The sequence below is a fragment of the Telmatherina bonti genome, assembly GCF_933228915.1.
Source record: "Telmatherina bonti genome assembly, chromosome: 21".
Classification (NCBI taxonomy): domain Eukaryota; kingdom Metazoa; phylum Chordata; class Actinopteri; order Atheriniformes; family Telmatherinidae; genus Telmatherina; species Telmatherina bonti.
The window spans coordinates 19,498,701-19,519,071 of record NC_136630.1 but is presented as its reverse complement, the minus strand read 5'-3'; the positions used below and the strand labels follow the sequence as shown (position 1 = coordinate 19,519,071).

The window sequence follows — 20,371 nt, the reverse complement described above, 5'->3', positions numbered from 1 at the left end:
GAAAAGGGCTTTCCCTATGAAACCCCCTTGGACAACTAGTAAAGCTCTGCTTGATAATTCAATCACTCTCCAAACTGTGCAGGGCAGAACCGCACAAGCTCCCACAACCCTTCCTCAGCACTCCCTCTTTTCCTCTTGCTCTTGTCTCCTCCATTAGGTAACTGTCCTATATTTTACAGATGCCGTCATTCCTGCAGCTTATCAAAGGACAATAGAAGAATGATGCCTGCGAGAGAGCCACTGACATTTGAATGTATGCCGCAGTGTGAATTATGGCTTTATGGAATGGATACTGGAAAAAGGGCATATGAAGATAGAGATGTATTGCACGTGTGTGTGTGTGTGTGTGTGTGTGAGAGTGTGAGTGCGTGTGCATGATGCATGTATAGCAAGGGGAGGAAAGCGAAGGAGGTCAGTGCAAAAGTACTTTAAAGGAAAGAAAAGAAGAAAGAGAAAAAAAACCAGGAGTTATTATCACTTTACCCTTGTCTTGACTTCCTTGAGGGGCTTTTGAGGAGCACAGGAATAAAGCAACTTCTGCTGGCACATCAGAGAGAGATTTAGATTATGCCTGTGTTTACCCAACTGAGGGCTGCCGTGGCTGCTGGCGACAGCCTGCTGGTTTTGAAGTCGTTATGGCCAAACTAATGCTTAAAGCTCTGGCTGCTCAAAATATAACACCATTGCTGCAGAGAAAGGCATTCTCTCTGCTTGTGTGTCAGCCTACGAGTGTGTATCTGCATGTACACGTACGTAAATGTGCCAGCTGGTGTGAGTGTTTATGTGAGATACCGTGTGTCCTTGTATTTCCTGACAGTGTGTGAGCTCTTCGAGAATGGAGCCATCCATCGGATTATGGGTAGACAGCTCTTTGAAAAGGAGGGCCCGTATTTGCATAAGCGGTCATGGAAAGGAAAAAAAACCTGCTGAAAGAAAGGCATAAGGAGGGAAGAGAGAGGGTAGAGAGAAAAACGAAAGAGAAGAGGGGGTGCTGGAGGAGTGGATCACTATTGCCAAGCCACTCAGGGATAAATCCTGTGGCTAGGAAAGAGTATTGTGGGCAGGGATTTGGCCGAGGGTCTCCTCAAAGCTAATGGAAAATAATAGGCTGCAAATAAATTGGTGGCATGGTAATGATAGCTCTGTGAAGTCCCACAGCTGAGAAGAAAAGGGACAAGAGAGGGTGAAAGACTGAGATGTGAGGAACGAGGAGACAGGGGGTTTAGCAGGTATGACGAAAGAAAGATGATTGTAGAAGGGTGTGATGGAGACGGGGAAGAAAAATGGAGAGAAAAGGAAAGGCGGCTATGAGAAGACGGCCATGGGGAAAATAGAGAAGGTGATGGGTTTTCTTGTTGGAACCGCTGTTAGTAAACCTTGCTGGTGTTTTGGCACACGATGAGTGCAGATGGTGCTGCCAAAGCTCATGTGTGTCTGTGTATGTGTGTGCACTTCCACTTGTGTCACATCTGCACAGACCGCTTACAGCACTGTCTATCACCCTGTGCTTCTCATATTGATCTGCCTTTCCGGCCAACTTCTCACAAAGCCGTTTTTTTTTTTGTTTTTTTTTTACACTGCATGTCCACAAATTCCTCCTTAGATAACACAGATATCAACACCTTTCAATGCCACAATCTTAGTTCTCGCCGGAGATCCTAACGGGCAACCGCTTAACAGGACTTTGATCCTGGAATAAAATCACTGAAGGCCAGTTTCACTCAGTAAATTACCAAACACAAGTTCACAAAGACGCACATGCACACAGCCAATGTAAAACATACCAGCCACAACCTTAAACCTGTTTTTGTACGTTTGTGCGGATATTACTAAAATGTACTTTAACCAACAACCAGCAGACAATTGCTGTAGCCTCGTCCAGCACAGCCATGACCCAAACAACCAATATGTTTGGCCTCATCTTAGATGAGAAAAATTCAGAAGCTTAATAGATGTTGAATGGACTCTATATTCTTTATTCCACTAGTTTAATAACTACGGTAAACCCACCAACCTGTAAAGTGTCAATGATCTCAGAATAGTATCAGAGACAACTGCTTCTCTTGAAAATTTAAGAATAGGAAAGTCCTTGAGCTAATTTTTCAGCCTCCAAGTGCTATGTAGCTAATTAATAAGGTCATTAAGATGGTGGTGAATGAGTGCAACGCTGCCATGCTAGATGTGTTTTACACACCGTGTTTAATAAGGCTGTGTCCTTGCCGAGTATCGGCACACCTCAAATGACTTTCCATTAATGACAATGAGCTCCCCAGAGGAGCTGCTTCAGTGTGTGTGTTTCTGAAGTAGCTCAAGGCTGGCACCTGGTAACCAGATAGCAAAGGTGCTTCAGTCAATCGATATGTGTGCACTATGCCCACACACACACGTGGGAATGCTGCCAGAAAGTAGCACAACACAAGTGCTTCTTACTACCATTATGCCTATCCCTACCACACATGCCTTATGAATGGGAAAGTGTGTGCTTTTGCCACCCATGGAGTATTACGACATGCCCCCTTGAACGCTGCAGACCACCGAGGCAAAGAGGAACCACCTGTCTATCCAGACACCAGCACACAGAAACCTCCTCTTACAGACACACACACACACTTCCCAACATTACCATATCCATATTTACCCATGGTCAGTAAATTTCACCACGGCATGCTTAATGGGACGGATTACACATATATGCAAACACAACCTTCCTTCAGCTCTGAAAACCGTGTTTCTCCTCTTGGCCTAAAAGCACATTCATAAATGCCATTTTACCCGTTAATAAGTCAAAAGAGATGGTGCTTGTGTAGTAGCAGCCCTAGGAAATGCTCTTGTATTGAGCAATTACTGTGGCTACAGAAACAAGAGCGCTCTGTGGGGAAAAAGCCAATTAGTCCACAGTGGCAGCAGGTAGCAAGCTGGCCCCATTCATTATGATGCCTCATAACGCTGTGATTATATATAAGCAAAGTGTTCGACCTGGTGACAGACAGCAGAAGGGTTTATGATGAGGAAAATAAATCAATAATTAGGGTATTACTGCCAGATAGTCCTATATTTACAAATGCTGTGGTGTTATGGAATTAAGCAAAACACTAACAGAAGTAGTGCGTGTTTATGTTTTAATGTGCACGCAATATGCCCCTGTGGATATTTGCCTGTAGTCAGTTGTAACAGTTAATATTCAGTTAACTAATAAAGCTGCGGGCAATGAATGTTATATCAATATCTGCAACTGATCTGCTCCAGTGAGTGCTCTAACCTGATTTTTGGATAATGTGATGTGAAGACACAACCCAGGAGGCTGAAGTTGAAGGCAGAGATAGTTGTGGGCTTAGATTAACCCTTCTGCTCGACTTGGTCCAAATAATTGGTCTACTGTGGTTTTCTAAAAGGAGGCTGATGTAGAGGAGCTGGGCAGCAAGGAGAGAGGGGTGGAGGAGGACAGCAGACAGAAAATGATAAATAAGTTCAGATTTTGAATGTAATGATGCCAAGTCAAGCTTCATAGTTTATTCAACTTTATCTATTTTTCTTTAGGACTTCCTTGACTGAAGTCTTTAAGAGAATTTTTCTTTTCTGGTGGGAGGTTTATCAATATATTTAGATAAATGAAAATATCTCAAATAGCTGAGCTTTGAAGGACTAATCGAGTTACAGGCACCTATACAGAGGCCGTGTCAGATTTAAGAGAATTGTTATTTAAATTTGGGAGTTTAAAATGGATCCTGAAGAGTGTAAAATATTCACAATAACATGCACTTTATGTTGAAGCTCTGAAAACTGAAAACAGTTTTGCACTGAAAAATTAATCTTAACTTGCTGTAAAAACTAAGTTTTTACATAAATTCAGAGTAATTAGCCGATCCAGATGGCTTTACAGAAATCTTATTTGTACAAATTTAGTTTATTTATTTATTCGTTGATTTTTATTTGGATCCCCATTAACTGTCAGCAGCTGCTGTTATTTTCCTGGAATCCGTATTCATTATTAAGTAGAAAAGAGGCTAAAGTTAGATTTCCCCTTTAAATAATCATTTTGTATATCGGAATTAATTTGTTGGAACATCTAAAAACTACACACTAGAATTTTTTATTTTGTTTTTATTTTGCAACTGGAGGTATAAAAAAATAAAAAGTAAAAATACGTGGGAATGCAACACGACTCACTGGATATTTTTTGTCCATGCAGGCATACGACGTGCATGAATCCTTTACTAGAGGCTCGGTCATGTTTGAAATCCATCAAGAACAAGCCATCTGACATTTTGTAAATCCTTCCAAATTCAAGCTCCAAACAAACTTTATAAGTCCTTCAGCACCCCCACTTTCCTCTGAATGGAAGCTTAGCTGATGTGTGAAATGTGAGGAAAAAAGGAAAGAGGAAAGGAACAGGGAGGAATTGTCAGAGAAAGGAAATGAGGGAAGGAAGAAAGGAAGGAAGGAAACTGTGTGTGTGTGTGTGTGTGTGTGTGTGTGTGTGTGTGTGTGTGTGTGTGTGTGTGTGTGTGTGTGTGTGTGTGTGTGTGTGTGTGTGTGTATGTGGAGGGGGGGGTATAAGTGTAGAAGGATACATGGAGTATTGAGCTTGTGCTTCTATTGCTTGTGTGTGACAGCATGTGTGAATTGTGCCTGCAGTTATCTCCATGCGAGGAGGAGCAGGAGTGAGAGAAAGTGAGCCGGCATGAAGGGCAAAGATTGTGTTTATGTTGTGCATGTGTGCAAGTGTGAGTGTGCACTCGTGCATGTCAGGAAACTGTGGTGTCCCTGGCTCTCCAGTGTTTACAGACAGGAAATGTTTGTCCAGGCAAAAAAGAAGAAATCTTGCCGCCCCACATGGCAAACACTGGTGGATACACACACAGACACACACACAGAAATGAGGAAACACACACAAAAGTGTAAAAAAAAAAAAAAAGAGAGAGAGAGAGAGAGAGAGAGAGAAAGAGATAGAATTCCAGCCTTTGTGAGAGAGGTGGGGTATTTAGTATTGGGGAAGTGGGAGTGACTGGGTTGGGCACCAACTGTTCCTCACTTCCCTTTACACTGACTGCCAATGCAAACTCCAGCAGATAGAAAGTCAATACGGTGACCCCCTCTGAACCTGTAAGAGCGAGACTGTGGTCTGCACAGACTTTTCAAGCTAATGCGCACAAACTGTGTGTCTGCACCTCCATCTGCCTCCCCACATTACATCTGCTGTCTCGCCAAAACCAGTGCACTTTGGAAGTGTGACATTCCTTCACCACAGCATATAAAGAAGTTCAAATTCTATTATAAAATCATTTTTATAAACGAATAAGTCACTTGTGTAACATTATCAAAGCAAGCTAGCATGCTTATGAAGCAAAAATATTTAATATACATCAAAAGTGTTACTTTTAGCCGTGTAAACTGTCCGAAAACTTTTTTTAACTACTGCTACCAGTTTTTTTTTGCGTGTGTGAATGCTATACACATGAAAAACAGTTTCTCTTGCAGCGTTGTCTTGCAGCGTTTCAGATTGTAAAAAAAAAAAAAAGATGTTGCATGACTTTTGGCTACAATGAAAAGTTATTTGTGAGATTTATTTTAGGAGCACTTGGAGAATGTGCGTTTCCCAAATAAACAATGAGCTTTTCAGACTGTCCTGCCTCATTTCCTTCAGATCTCTGCTGATGTTTCCGTGCATTTATCTGTTCTAATGTGTGTGTGTGTGTGTGTGCGTATGTATTTGGGAATTAAGAACAGCACTGCAGGCGACATGGTTATGAGGTTTTGTGTGTGCGCCTGTCTCTCTGTGTTTACCGACACACACATCTTTCAAACAGGAATGATCTAAACAGGACGAGATGAAAGTGTTCTTTTACCAGCAGCTTCGCAGGCATAAACGTATACACACATAGACACCAGTGGGAAAGCTGTACAGGAAACTGCGTGTCACAAAGGCACGGTTAAATCAGAACGCACATAAAAGAAATGAAATCTCTAAACCTCTTGTCCTTCAAAACCAAACCTGGACAGCATGATTACAGCTGAAACCACCGGCGAGCAGCAAAAAGGGATAAAACGGATAACTGAAATTTACTTACTGGCTGGAGATGGGGTACTGTATCCGCTGATGGGCAGTCCAGGCAGAGCTGGAGGCGACAGGCTCCCCAACATGTGAGGGAAGAAGTAGGAATAGGTGGGCATGGGGAAACCGTTAAGGTGGCCACCCGGAACCGGGTTGCCCTTTCCGGCCATGAAGCTCAGTCCACCTCCAGTCACAAAACAAAACAATAAACCTTGACAGGATCTTGCAGAGCCAAAGGAGTCAGTTTGGATCCATGTATTAATTTAATCCCCCATTAGGGTGCTGGAAGCGCAGATATTCCAAAGGAGTGTTGGGAAGTTAAAAAAAAAAAAAAAAATCTCTTCAAGGTTGTTAAGTTGTTCATAAAACAGCTACTGCAGATGTCACAAAGACAAAAATCCTGTTGAATGACTCAGTGTTTGTGTGTGCTAAGGGTTGAGTTACTTAGGACAAAAAGATAAAGATGAGACACAAGGAAAAGGTATAAAAGGGAACTTCGGGGTCTTTTATCCCTCCTTTCTCTGGTATTGTTAAACAAGCTGAAAGACCTTATTTGCAAGAGGCGTTGGAAGGGCATGAAAGTAGCGTAGCCATTCCTTATCTTCAAGATGAAGGGGGAGAGGGAAGCAGGAGGCAAGTCGAGTCACGACGAGGTGACTTTGATGGCAGCAGTCAGGAGTAGCGATAGTGGTGATGGAGGGTGCTGGTGGTTGGGATGCTTTCACAGGCGTGCAGATTCACTCCTCCACTGTAGCGCACTTCTGGAGAATGTGCAGATCACATGATGCCAACAGAGAATTTCTCTCCTTACATGGGGCCCCACTTTGTGGTTGCAAAGCCCCAGCCTAAAAAACAACAAAGAAAACACACACACACACACACACACACACACACACACAGAGGGAGAGATTGTTTAGTGCTTTAGTGACAAGGTAAAGAGATCACTTCCCTTTCTACTTAAGTGCTTGAGCAAACGCATTCTTTTCTTTTGACGCTAATTAATGTTAATGTCTCATCTGAAATGTGACAAAAACACCCCATCCTCCTTAATTATCTAATACAGTGTTAAAATTGCAAGGAAAACAGTGGGTGTGCAAAGTCTCCTCACAGCTCCTCGTGCTCATGCACATGCTCATTAACAATGACAGGCTACAAATACAGTGGGAGGTGAGCCAAAACATAAATGAAGAGGAAGAGCAACACAAAGGAAAACTTTGCTAATTACACCGGTTGCAGAAGGCAGGGGTTGAGACCCAGGGCGTCATTCTGAGACCCACTCGAGATTTTCTCTCCCAAATTAACAAACAGACCTGTAATCAACACACGAAAGCAGGAGCAGCGCAGACAACTAAACAATCAAAGAACACATTTACCAGAAAACATAACATGAGCATCGCAACACACACCAGAGTGTGCAAGAAGCTATTTCAAAACCGCCTGATATTACAAGTGCAAAAAATGTTTTTTATCGTTATGACCTTTTTATGAGGAAATGTAATGCACTGCAGTAAAAGGAAAACATCATGCAGAAACCTCTCTGAAGGAGCAGGAGGAATGTGTCTTTGCATGAGCAGTGCAGCTCAGGAATGTGGCACTCCAGTATGAATGACACCAGGACATCATGGATGAACTCCTGTAAAGCAGGAGGGGTCAAGTCAGACACGTTTGTGTGCCTGTTCCCACTTGTATGGTGCGTATAAAGCATCTGTGTATGACAGGTGAAAGGGGGCGTGCTGATGGGCAGCATCTGTGTACAGATTAATGACAAACTTAAGAAAAATGCATCACAAGAGCAGGTTTTCACACTGCTTATTATGCATCTTTGCTGCCAGAATTCTCCTCTGTACAAGTCCAGATTCATAAAGAACTCATAAAGACAATTAGGGAATAAAACGCAAAACTATATGTGCATTGCTATATTTCTGCACCTTTAAAATGCTGTTAAGTAAGATGAAGCTCATTTTACGGGATCAGCCATCTATTAGCATCCATATTTATAATGACTTATTGCCAAAGTGCTCTGAGCTAACCTTGTCACACTGAGCTGGTGTGTGCAATCATCAGGGAGTGCATGCAGAAGGGTGGAAATGTATTAGTTTGAAAGCTTTTACAGAGTATCTTAAAGCCCATGGGGATTGGGTATAGTTTTATTTGCTTTTAAAGCCCCTCTCTTTCCTTTTCAGGAACATATAACACACTATAAATGGCCTCTAAGATATTATGTCTGGTTCCATAATAGGACTCCACCATTACTATTATAGAACATAACTTTGATATACTCCTTATAGCATATTAGTGCAATGATGTAAAATGCATCACCGCTGTCAAAAATACATGCCAAACCGACTTAAAATCAGATACATTTTTCATGTAACACCCAGAGGCCAAGGGCGCTGCTGAATGTGGAACTGGAGCTCTATGTGAGACCTACAGGCTGGAAATGGACCACTTCCTTCAGCATTATATAGGGGCACTACGAGAGACTGCTTTGAAATATAGGTGGCACATTATTGTAGTGGTGCGCCAACATCTTATTCTTGTTTGGCATCACAGTAAACAGACTAGGATTAGCAGAGTGGCTGCAGTACTGCCAGCTTTTGTTATATTTGTTTTTAAGGATAGCAACAGACACATAAGACCCGAAGGAAGCTAAAGCTTTTTTCACATTACATTTAATTTAGGGCATGGTATTGTTATATAAAAGCTTTTTATAGAACAAACAGAAACGCTGCGTTTAGTGAACAAAATGATAAAGCTTTCTGTTTAAATGTGACAATGCCATCAAAAGACATCTACTGCTGGACAACACAAATATTACACAAACAAACAATATGAAATATATATTTCTCTAATATTATTTCTGTTTTAATGGTAGCATAAAGATGTTTGATTATAAGATTTAAAACAAAGGCCTGAAGTTTCACATATGCTTGTGGCAGATATCCAGCCTTTACATATGAACAGGAGCAGGATCCAGCTGCAAAAGAGAAAACATACAGAGGCACTAAGATCAAACACACACACCGCATTGCGAGGAATCAAGGCACAGAGGATCGGGATAATCTCTTACAAAAGGGGCACGCATGACACCAAAATTGAGTAAAGCTGTTAGCACACACTCTGCATGCTCCTTTTCAATGTGCACATAAACAGCTGTGTACTCTGATCCCACTCTGGATGGGACAGAGAAATCCTCATACACTCCTAGAAACACACAACATGTCAAACCACAGTCACACTTAAACACAAAGAGTGTTCGCACGTATTGTACACAGATGAATCCCAGCAGCAGGTGCTGCCTTTTGCATGTCTGTGCGCTACGGGCCACAATTGACACTAAGGTGTCATTGAAATAACAAGGTCAAAGCATAATGCTGCACAATTGGCTGTTCCTCATCTTACCACATATCTGCTAAAATACAAACAATAAAATAAAATAACAGACAAAAAAGCAAACAAGGAAAAAAAAACATGTGTTTTTACCTATGCATGGACAGCTGGCACAAGGAAGGCTAAAGTATAAAAATAAACCTACAAAAAACTCAGAAGTCACAGATTATGCTGTGATGCAAAAGTACAAAAATGCAGAATAGTGTCATTAATGCAAAACTTCTATAAGTTTTACAACAAATTCAAAGGCTAACAAACAAGGTGACGTGTGGAGGGCATCTCCTGAGGGAATGTATTCAATTGCTTACAGTGGAAAGAAAAATAAACAAACAATCTGGGTCACTTGGACTTAACTCCCTTTGACATGTAACAGGCAGAAAGAACGAAAGGTTAGAGGTTATGGCACATGAGAGACTAAGATTGGTTTTGACAGCAAACACTAAATTAATAATCAGAAAAAGGCAGCAAATGGCAGCGTGAGGTCAAGTTGGACTGGCATACAACACGCAAAACACAGCCACAGGGGACAGCAAATGCAACGCATGACATACAGAGCCACTGTGGTGTGCACATAAATGCGCAAATGCGCGCATGTGAATGCACACGCAAATCAGCGCTCATACACATGGATCCTTACATGAATGCCCACGCAAAGTTTAAAGAGGTCATGGAGAGAAAGTAAAACAGACACCAGTTGTTGTCTATGTTACGGAAAATGTGACTTTGACATCCTAATTAACAGCCAAACAGGTATAAACGCATTCACACATCAACACCTATGATCTATGACCGATTATCCAGATGGGTCCTGCTAGTGCTGCATATCTGTGTCAGGAGCAGCTAACAGCAGCTGCGCTACACATTACCATGTTGCTAACGCTGCCGAGCTGAGAACAATTGGTTACATGCTATGATAATGTTACATAAAGTATGATTACATGAGATGGCTCAAAGTAACATGAGTCTTTTAGCTACTCTTAAGGAGGATGCCATTGCATCAATACTGTATTACACAATTGTAAGCGCAATTTTACACACCACAAAGAACTGATCATTATGGGAATTTTCAGAGCTATGTAGCTCAGTTTACCACAGCCTAAGGCAGCAAATATCAAAGCACAACAAAGGCAGTATCAGGTCCGTCGCTATCATGATACATGCCGCTGTTTTATGCTACTACTTTCCTTATAGGCATGTCATTGGAATATGTCTGATATGCTGAGCCTGCTGTTTCATATTTACTTTTTCACCATTTGATATTAAGACGGATAAGTCAAATCTGACTGCGATGGCTTAAACATAAAAACCGCACCTTCATGGTGCTGCTGGTGTGGAGAGGTAAGCTACAGTCGATGCCAGTCATTAAACATCATAGTTGATTCTGACGCAAACCCATACGACTGTGCAGTGGCATACATAATGGAAGCCGCTCAAGCACGATGCATTCAAATTTTTATGAAGACAGCAGCGTGGGTGGATGTGTACGTCAGAGAAAAGACAGGATATTGTGGCAGCAAATGTGCATGCATGCTCATGTGTGTATACATACTACACAATTCTGTGTGTGTGTTGTGATGGGTGCAGTGGTGTGCAACGCATGCATGAGACGGATAGACGCTTCTATCAACAAGTGTGTGACTAAGAGGGAGAGACATGCAGGCTTTTACATATGTGTGTTCAATCATTAACGTGTTCTGGAGATATGCCCTAATCACACATGCATATCATTTGTGTGCCCTCCGGGAGTACGTTCCCGTACACTGCATTTACTGAACAATCTCCGGCTCAGGTGGGGTGGTGCTTTGCATGAAGTGTAAAAAACATGTTAAGTAAGGTGAAGGGTGTCGAAGGTGGAGCGGGACCCTTTGACAAGTCACCAACGCAGAGACAGAGCAAAGTAGTGCCTTATTAAAGAGCACCAATTATGCACATTTAAAAGGGTCATACATGTTTTTGCGTGGGAGAAGTTAAATAAACTTTGCCAGGTTTTGGCATTTCACCAGATGTGAAAAGTTGCCAAGTCTCTTTCTGTTCCAGACCGTTAAATTCCCCTGAAAAAGACTAGAAATGTGTTTTTGTAGCACTTTATGATGCCAAGGTGAAGTTGACAGCTGACCTTTTTCCCACATAAAATGTCATCACTTCATGGTTTTATCCAATTTGACATTTGTGTGAGATTTTGTCAGAATTTATAAATTAATAACTGGGTTATGGGGGATTTACTGTAAAGTCAAAATGAGCTTGACCTCAGTATCACTTATCAATTTATTATTGGGTTCAAGTAACGCATGTAACACATTTTCAAAAAATTTCTCTTGAGTGTTAAAGAAATGTTTTCACAATGACAGAAAGACAGGAATCGAACCCACAGCAAACTTCATCCAACTACAGCCTTCAATGAAACGCAGGCATGAAAAGATAAAATCTGGCACAAATAATGTACGATCAGAAACAAGCATCAGCAGGATATGCAAATAGAGAGACTTTCCTGTGCTAAAATGTCGACATACTAACAAGAGAAAAATGTCAAACTTATGGCTTCACCTTTGACTAAAATCACTACAACCTATTTCAAAGCACCTGTTCCAGGTCTTGGAAAAAGCCTTGACAAATACAAAACAAGCTACTGCAATCCATATTACTTTTGTTTCTGCCGTAAAAATGCTGCAATCCTTTTCATTGCAACTCTCCTAGTGGTAAATGTACAAGAGGTGCTCCTCCAAACTGGGTGATCCAACAGCACTTCTACCTCAGTGCTCCTTCCACCTCTTGAAATGGTCAGGATCGCAGCTAGCTGATGTGCTGTGGGTGAGAGAGCAAAAGGTGGGAGCCACTTCTTGATGTCAGTCAGGGAGGGTGGATCAAGAAGACTAAAGGGTGCTAAGTGCACATCTGTGGCAGTGCCAATCCTCAGCCGTTTTGCCAAGGCCCCCTGTAGGGTGAATCCACTCGTCAGAGAAGCTGGCTGGGTGACATTTCTGCTCACCTCGGAAAGGTCAGCCTTTAATTATCTCAAATGCCAGCAAGCACCGCACCTGCAAAAAAATAAATAAAAAAACCTGAGGATGAGCTGCAAGTGTGTATGTGTGTGTCAGAGGAAGAGCAGCCTGCTATCCTCACACAGAATGGGCGAGACCATAGCTGTCAGTGCAGAACTGGACCATCTGCCCAACTGTACGCACGCACACACACCCATAAACACACACACCAAACACAAACCTTGACAGATGCACACAGGCCATCCTGAAGAGCATCGGCTTAAGTCAATGAAATCTACAGAAAAGTTGCCTGTACAGAGCACCGCAGGAAAACACGAGCAACTTCCAGCAGCACCGCTGTAAAAACAGGCTGCTTGCACTACAAATAGACAAACTATAGAGCTACTGATAGAAGAGTCTTACTGTGGAATGCTCCTAATAAATACAGAGCTTCAGTATAAGACAGAATTCAAAGACTGGCTTCTTAAAAAGTAAATAAAACATTAAATCTGTGAAGGGACAGTTGCTAATGATGTTGAGCAAAATGAGAACTTATTTCTGGTAAAAAAAAAAAAAAAAAAAATGCACTCAAGGACAAAACAAAAGGCATATTTGGACAACTATGACATGCAGTGTTTGCCTTTGAGCTACTCACTGTAACTATTCAGCTTGGTCAATATTTGCAGGGGGCTATGGTAACAGAAAGGTCCCATTCCTGCATAAACACCGTCCTGTATGCTTAACAGTTAGCCTCACACATGCATAGAACAACAAATCTGCCTAGAGAATCCCTCTCGTGCTCAAAGGGGGTCAGAGTAAAGACAAAGGGCCATAGATCATCAGTGTGGACGGCACGCAGCGAGCTCCTTGTATGTAGGTTTTTTCCGCCATTTTTCTCCCGCTCTGTGAAAACATGAAGGGCTGGTCCCTATTGTTTACACAGCTGGCTTCATGGAAAGGATTGCTTAATATGAAATATGAAGAGAGTGGAGAGGTGAGAGTGAGACGACTGGGGAGAAAGGAGGGAAGGGAGCCAAGTGAGGGGGGTGTAGAGGTGGTGGTGGTGGGGGAAACAGGCTATGAGAGGGGGGGGGGAGTAAACTGTCGGATCTGCTCTGGATTGGGAAGTAAGTCAGATAGAGGAAAGCGACATGGGAAAAAAAAAAAAAAGTGCTGTGGCAATGCTGAATCAGAGAGACGAGACCATGGAGACAACTAAATGAGGAGCAAAGAGTAAACAGAACATGGAGCAGAAAGCCTTGAGGCTTCAGCGGAGATGAAGTCATGCCTCCTGTGGTCTGGGTCTGCAGCACATGTTATTCTTTCTCATAATCACACATCGCTTCCACTTATTTGATCTGACGTCACCAACGATCTGGCACTGTCTTGATGATCCCTGTCTTGTAGCTTCATCAGCCATCTCTTGTGATTCTTTCATCTGGCACAAGCTAAAAGGTACAATATATTTTCATCCTGATATTTGGATTAAAAATCTTCAGGCTTTGTGTGCAAGTTAGGGAAAAAAAACTCCCACATACCATCCATGGTATGAATTTCTAGCAACATCACCCAGCTAGCTGAGAGTTACAGCAACTGCAGCAAGACCTGGGTTGCTCAGCAGGCTGCGCTTAATAAACCTTTGAAGAACCCCCCCCCCCCCCGCCGCCAATATGTTTTATCAGATTTCTGAACAGTCACAATTGGATCATGGTCTTGTCTTGGTAGAAGGGCTTATGATGAGTGATCCTTGTTGCTTTGTAAAGGGTTTCTAAAGGCAAATGTGTTTGGGGTACAAAATAAATAAATGAATGAATAGATAAATGAACAAATAAATAAATCCACAATTTGAAATGAACAAGCATCAGTAATCAACGCTAAAGCTGTTAAATCTAAATAATTTTCCATGATCGCAACATGTAAAAATCTAATCAATAAGATTTACGGAGGCGGCGTTAAAGACTTGTAGCTTTAACCCTGAAAAACAAGAGGAATGGTAAAATAAGGTTGGACTTGTTCTCAATATGTTTTTTTTGTGCAAAATGGAAACAATCTTCACTTTTAATGATGTTTCCATCCATCTAAAATTAATGGGGTTCTATTCAGACCAGCAAAGCAGAAGACATGGCTGAATGGAAGATGTACTTAGTAATAATTGCAGGAGGAGAGAGTCCACTTCCCTCTTGCCTGCTAATAACACAATACACTTTTCTTTCGAGGTTGAAGGGCGAGATGAGTCCAAAATACAAAATCAAGAATAAGTGCATTACTTAGCATGTGTTTGTGAGAGAGGGAGTGGGTTTGTTCCATTAGTACCTCAAACCTAAATCCAGGTGGTGTAAGAGGTCCAAAACAAATTTAGTCCATATTTCTGACAAGTATACATGTGTACATGTACTCTACAGGCTAAACACTTCAAGTATCATACCCCATTTGCATACAGACACATTATATATTTGTAAACACCTTTACATCCCTCTTGCTTCATAAGAAAACAGAACTGCTACCTCAATAGGATGTTTCATTTCTCCTGCAGCTAACACACACACAATCCAGCATGCAATTTTCTTTTGGTTTTTTTTCCCTTTTCTATTTTTTGTACGACCCACACCCTTTGCTTGTGTCCCTTTTTTGTACCAATCCAGGATATCTGCCTGTTTTACAAAACACTTGAACACAGAAGATCCAGTGACAAAGAGCAAATGACGCACTAAAGCGCAGGGCCCCTTCCTGTTTATACCGCCACTTGCCAGTTGGAGGATCAAACAAGACCTCTTAAGAGCAGGTGTGCCCTCTCAAGAAGGGGCTCTTTTGACGTTTACCACATACATCAACAAGAACAGTATTTTTAAACATCTACTGTACACAAACTGTATTGGCTTAATAAGGTTTATGTAAGAATGAATCATTCCTGCGACAAGTACTTTTTCTTTATGCTGTCCAGCATCTATTTTATTTATCAGCGTGCTTATGTAAGCTACAACTATGGAAGTTGATTATGTAAGCATCAAATATCGTGTGTGTGCATAGTGTGTGTGTCTGTATGTGTGTAAAATAGAAAGCTAGCTTGATTGAGTGACAGTGGCCGTTCTTAAGAAAATGTTCAACAGTCCACGAATATCAACCTGTGATAAAATGGGCCAATGACAGACGCCTGTTTGTTTCACATAACGTTGTTAGTACTCTAGCACAGCAAGGAAAAAAACCGCCTACATAGAAAAATATGCTCCAAGAAAAGAAGTAAGTGCCAGAGCCACTGCTGCTTGTGCTGTCTCCTCACTCAGAGCAGTGACCGTCCTAAAAAAAGAACCTCATAGAACACAGGAGGCTGCAAGGGAAGGGAGACAGACATGTTTGTGCAGACATGTCAATATGCATGGATATTTTCTATGTCAGCACGTATGCTACTGTTTACAGAAGTCACATGGTAGCACCCAGGGATGCAAAGCACCGTGTGGTAATACTGTCCTCATTTATTAACCCCGAGGAAACTAAATCCTGCACTCCCCTCCCCCACCCCCAGGAAGTAATTCTTTCCCTTAAGAGAAAATGCATATTTCTATAGCTCACCATTGCTTCCATCAGCTAAGCAGGCAGACCATCAGTAGAAATGTGTGGGTCAGAAAGAGATCATTTAGAGCACTGCCACTATGCATTTGTGTGTGTATTCATGTGTGTTAATGCCTATATAAAACAGTGGGTTGGGTTATGTGGGTCAAGCCAGACACAGATGAATACAACAAAGTGGAGGTCAACAGCTACGACCTTCGCCATCCATTGTGTGTGTATGTGTGTGTGTGTGTGTGTGTGTGTGTGTGTGTGTGTGTGTTTATGACAGAGAGAGAGAGAGAGGCTGTGCAGGCCAGAGGTCACTAAAGAAATACCAAAGCTGCAAGATTAAGAACATATATCAGCCAAATGCACACACAATAAATTGTGTATGTAAATCCACGGGCCATCTGGAAGCATGTGAAACTAAGCATAAATGTAAAAACAACAGCTGGATTCTGTTTGCTGGTACACATCATGCCTAGTATCAGGGTTAATGACAAGAATGACCCTATCGGTTTATTCTTTACATGAGCATGTAAAGATGCAAAGAAAAAATGAAAGACATAAAATGATCGATAACACAAACAAAAAGAATCTCCAGTGAAAGATGCTCATCTGTTCAAATGCTGCTTGAGTCAATCCATCATTACCATTAGGGATGTCAATGTTTTTAATCTGGCAATTAGTCGCGGTATTAAATGCAACAATTACTTAATCATAGATTTCTCAATATTTCTACAAAAGATGGCTGAACCATAGCAGCAGATAAGTGCAACTACTGCACGGAACAAAAACTGAGTTACATCTGCAAGTTGCTCCTTGTGTCGCTTTGTTTTGGTCCTGTGCGAGCTGCAGAAGAGAGTGGGACAGAGCAAGCGTTTTCCCCTGCAAAGCAAATTAATAAAGACGTCCTTGTCAGTTATGCAATAAGAAAAGACCAAGGAGTCATTGCTGAGGATGGTCACAGCAGCCTATGACTCAAAAAGCTGCAGAGAAAGGAGGATTTACATCAAACACGTTTTCACCATCTGTAGGATAACAACCAGCTTCCAATGTTAAGGCAAATGTGCAGCAGCTTGGTGAAATGATGCTGATGTTTATCTAAATTAACATTAAAATGAAAGGTCATTGTGTCAAGTGCAACTCAGGTTGGTCTTACGGCACAATGAGATGCGTTCACTGAACACTACATTTACATAGATGAGAAAAAAACGAATAGAACTGAGACAGATAGTGTTAGTTCTATTCAGTTCTTTGTCTTCTTCTTCTGAGACGAATAGTTTTGCTGGTGAAACATAATCAGCACGGCATGAGGTCTGGGATTTTTAGTAGTCAGTGTGCAATAGTCATGGTCCATAGATTAACATACACTACTCACAAAAAGTTAGGGATATTTGGCTTTCAGGTGAAATTTATGGAAAATGCAATATGTTCATGCTATAGTGATATAATATCATAAAAGTAAGACATTTAAGTAGAAGGATGCACTACTGATTTCCTCATCTAAAGAAAATCATTCAACACAATGTCATGATTTGGGTTTTTCCCTTTGCTTTGTTTTCAGGGTTCCTGTTTTATTTAGTAGTTTTCCTGTTTAGTTCCCTCGGTTCTCGTTTAGCTTCATTGATTTCCTGTTATTGAGTTCACCTGGTTTCATTTTGTTAATTACTTCACCTGTCTCATTGTGTTCTGTGTATTTATACCCCTCACTTTTTGTCTTGTGTTGCTGGTTCATTTGTTGGTTTTGCCTTCACGTTGTCATGGATTAAAATGATGTCTGATTTCTGCATACCGGTTTCCCGACTCCTGCATTTGGGCCCACATCCCTACAGCCACCGTGACATAATGAACCAGCCACCCAGGACCCAGCAGGAGAGGAGAAAAGGACACTCCAGGCGCCATAAGCAGAAACCACCAGAGACCATGACATGTGACGAACTGGTGGGTATTTTGCTTGGGCCTGGACCAGTTCCTGAGCTGGTGGAGAGGGAAGTCCGGTCGCGGTTCTGGGGAACCAGACTGGCTATCAAGCCACCAGCTCTACGGTCCACGTCTCCGGCGCTGCAGGATCCCACGCCAGCGCCCGGGTCCACGTCTCCGGCGCTGCAGGCTCCCACGCCAGCGCCCAGGTCCACGTCTCCGGCGCTGCAGGCTCCCACGCCAGCGCCAGGGTCCACGTCTCCGGCGCTGCAGGCTCCCACGCCAGCGCCAGGGTCCACGTCTCCGGCGCTGCAGGCTCCCACGCCAGCGCCAGGGTCCACGTCTCCGGCGCTGCAGGCTCCCACGCCAGCGCCAGGGTCCACGTCTCCGGCGCTGCAGGCTCCCACGCCAGCGCCAGGGTCCACGTCTCCGGCGCTGCAGGCTCCCACGCCAGCGCCAGGGTCCACGTCTCCGGCGCTGCAGGCTCCCACGCCAGCGCCCAGAACCCGTCCGGCGCTGCAGGCTCCCACGCCAGCGCCCGGAACCCGTCCGGCGCTGCAGGCTCCCACGCCAGCGCCCGGAACCCGTCCGGCGCTGCAGGCTCCCACGCCAGCGCCCGGGTCCACGTCTCCGGCGCTGCAGGCTCCCACGCCAGCGCCCGGGTCCACGTCTCCGGCGCTGCAGGCTCCCACGCCAGCGCCCGGGTCCACGTCTCCGGCGCTGCAGGCTCCCACGCCAGCGCCCGGGTCCACGTCTCCGGCGCTGCAGGCTCCCACGCCAGCGCCCGGGTCCACGTCTCCGGCGCTGCAGGCTCCCACGCCAGCGCCCGGGTCCACGTCTCCGGCGCTGCAGGCTCCCACGCCAGCGCCCGGGTCCACGTCTCCGGCGCTGCAGGCTCCCACGCCAGCGCCCGGGTCCACGTCTCCGGCGCTGCAGGCTCCCACGCCAGCGCCCGGGTCCACGTCTCCGGCGCTGCAGGCTCCCACGCCAGCGCCCAGAGCTCGTCCACCTCCCTTGCTCCATGTTCCCGAGGGGGTCCCAGGACGGGACGCTCCTCCCTTGCTCCATGTTCCCGAGGGGGTCCCAGGACGGGACGCTCCTCCCTTGCTCCATGTTCCCGAGGGGGTCCCAGGACGGGACGCTCCTCCCTTGCTCCATGTTCCCGAGGGGGTCCCAGGACGGGACGCTCCTCCCTTGCTCCATGTTCCCGAGGGGGTCCCAGGACGGGACGCTCCTCCCTTGACCCGAGTTCCCGAGGGGGTCCCAGGACGGGACGCTCCTCCTCTGTCCCGAGTTCCCGAGGGGGTCCCAGGACGGGACGCTCCTCCTCTGTCCCGAGTTCCCGAGGGGGTCCCAGGTTGGGATTCTCCTCCACTGGCCCCAACGCCAGCCCCTGTGTCCGAGGAGGAGGTCGCTCCTCCTCCCCCGTCGTCTGGGCCTCCCGGCCGTCCTCCAGCGCCGAGGCTGCCCCCGTCGTCTGGGCCTCCCGGCCGTCCTCCAGCGCCGAGGCTGCCCCCGTCGTCTGGGCCTCCCGGCCGTCCTCCAGCGCCGAGGCTGCCCCCGTCGTCTGGGCCTCCCGGCCGTCCTCCAGCGCCGAGGCTGCCCCCGTCGTCTGGGCCTCCCGGCCGTCCTCCAGCGCCGAGGCTGCCCCCGTCGTCTGGGCCTCCCGGCCGTCCTCCAGAGCCGAGGCTGCCCCCGTCGTCTGGGCCTCCCGGCCGTCCTCCAGAGCCGAGGCTGCCCCAGACTGGTTCCTGAGCTGGGCCGTTTGGACTCTTCCCCTGGACTTGTGCCCCTGGACTTTGTTTTTTCCCTTGGTCCCTCCTCCGGGCCCCCTCCTCCCACCCGTCTCTGGACTCTGAACTTTTTGGGCCGTCCGGTGGCCGGCCCTTGTGGGGAGGGTACTGTCATGATTTGGGTTTTTCCCTTTGCTTTGTTTTCAGGGTTCCTGTTTTATTTAGTAGTTTTCCTGTTTAGTTCCCTCGGTTCTCGTTTAGCTTCATTGATTTCCTGTTGAGTTCACCTGGTTTCATTTTGTTAATTACTTCACCTGTCTCATTGTGTTCTGTGTATTTATACCCCTCACTTTTTGTCTTGTGTTGCTGGTTCATTTGTTGGTTTTGCCTTCACGTTGTCATGGATTAAAATGATGTCTGATTTCTGCATACCGGTTTCCCGACTCCTGCATTTGGGCCCACATCCCTACAGCCACTGTGACACACAAAAGGTAACAACAATGGTAGTTACACCACAACAAAAAATGTGAACGCCTCAATATCTCGTCATGTGCCCTTGAGCATCAATTACAGCTTGACAACGACGTCTCATGCTGTTCACAAGGCAACTTATTGCCTGCTGAGGCATGGCATCCCACTCTTCTTGAAGGGCAGCCCTCAGGTCATTGAGGTTCTGGGGTGCAGGGTTTCGAGCCTCTACACGATGGCTCAGCTGATCCCACAGGTTTTCAATGGGATTCAGGTCTGGA

The 20,371-nt window shown here is 44.7% G+C and overlaps 1 protein-coding gene across 1 annotated transcript in view; it reads right to left on the bottom strand.

Moving 5' to 3' along the window:
- raraa (retinoic acid receptor, alpha a) overlaps positions 1–20,371 on the bottom strand; it is a 142,664-nt gene that overhangs the window by 70,304 nt on the left and 51,989 nt on the right. Inside the window, exon 3 of the mRNA XM_079260928.1 lies at positions 6,069–6,897. Coding sequence (XP_079117054.1) covers positions 6,069–6,222 — 154 coding nt within the window. The 5' untranslated portion in view covers positions 6,223–6,897. The remainder of the gene's footprint in view (positions 1–6,068; positions 6,898–20,371) is intronic.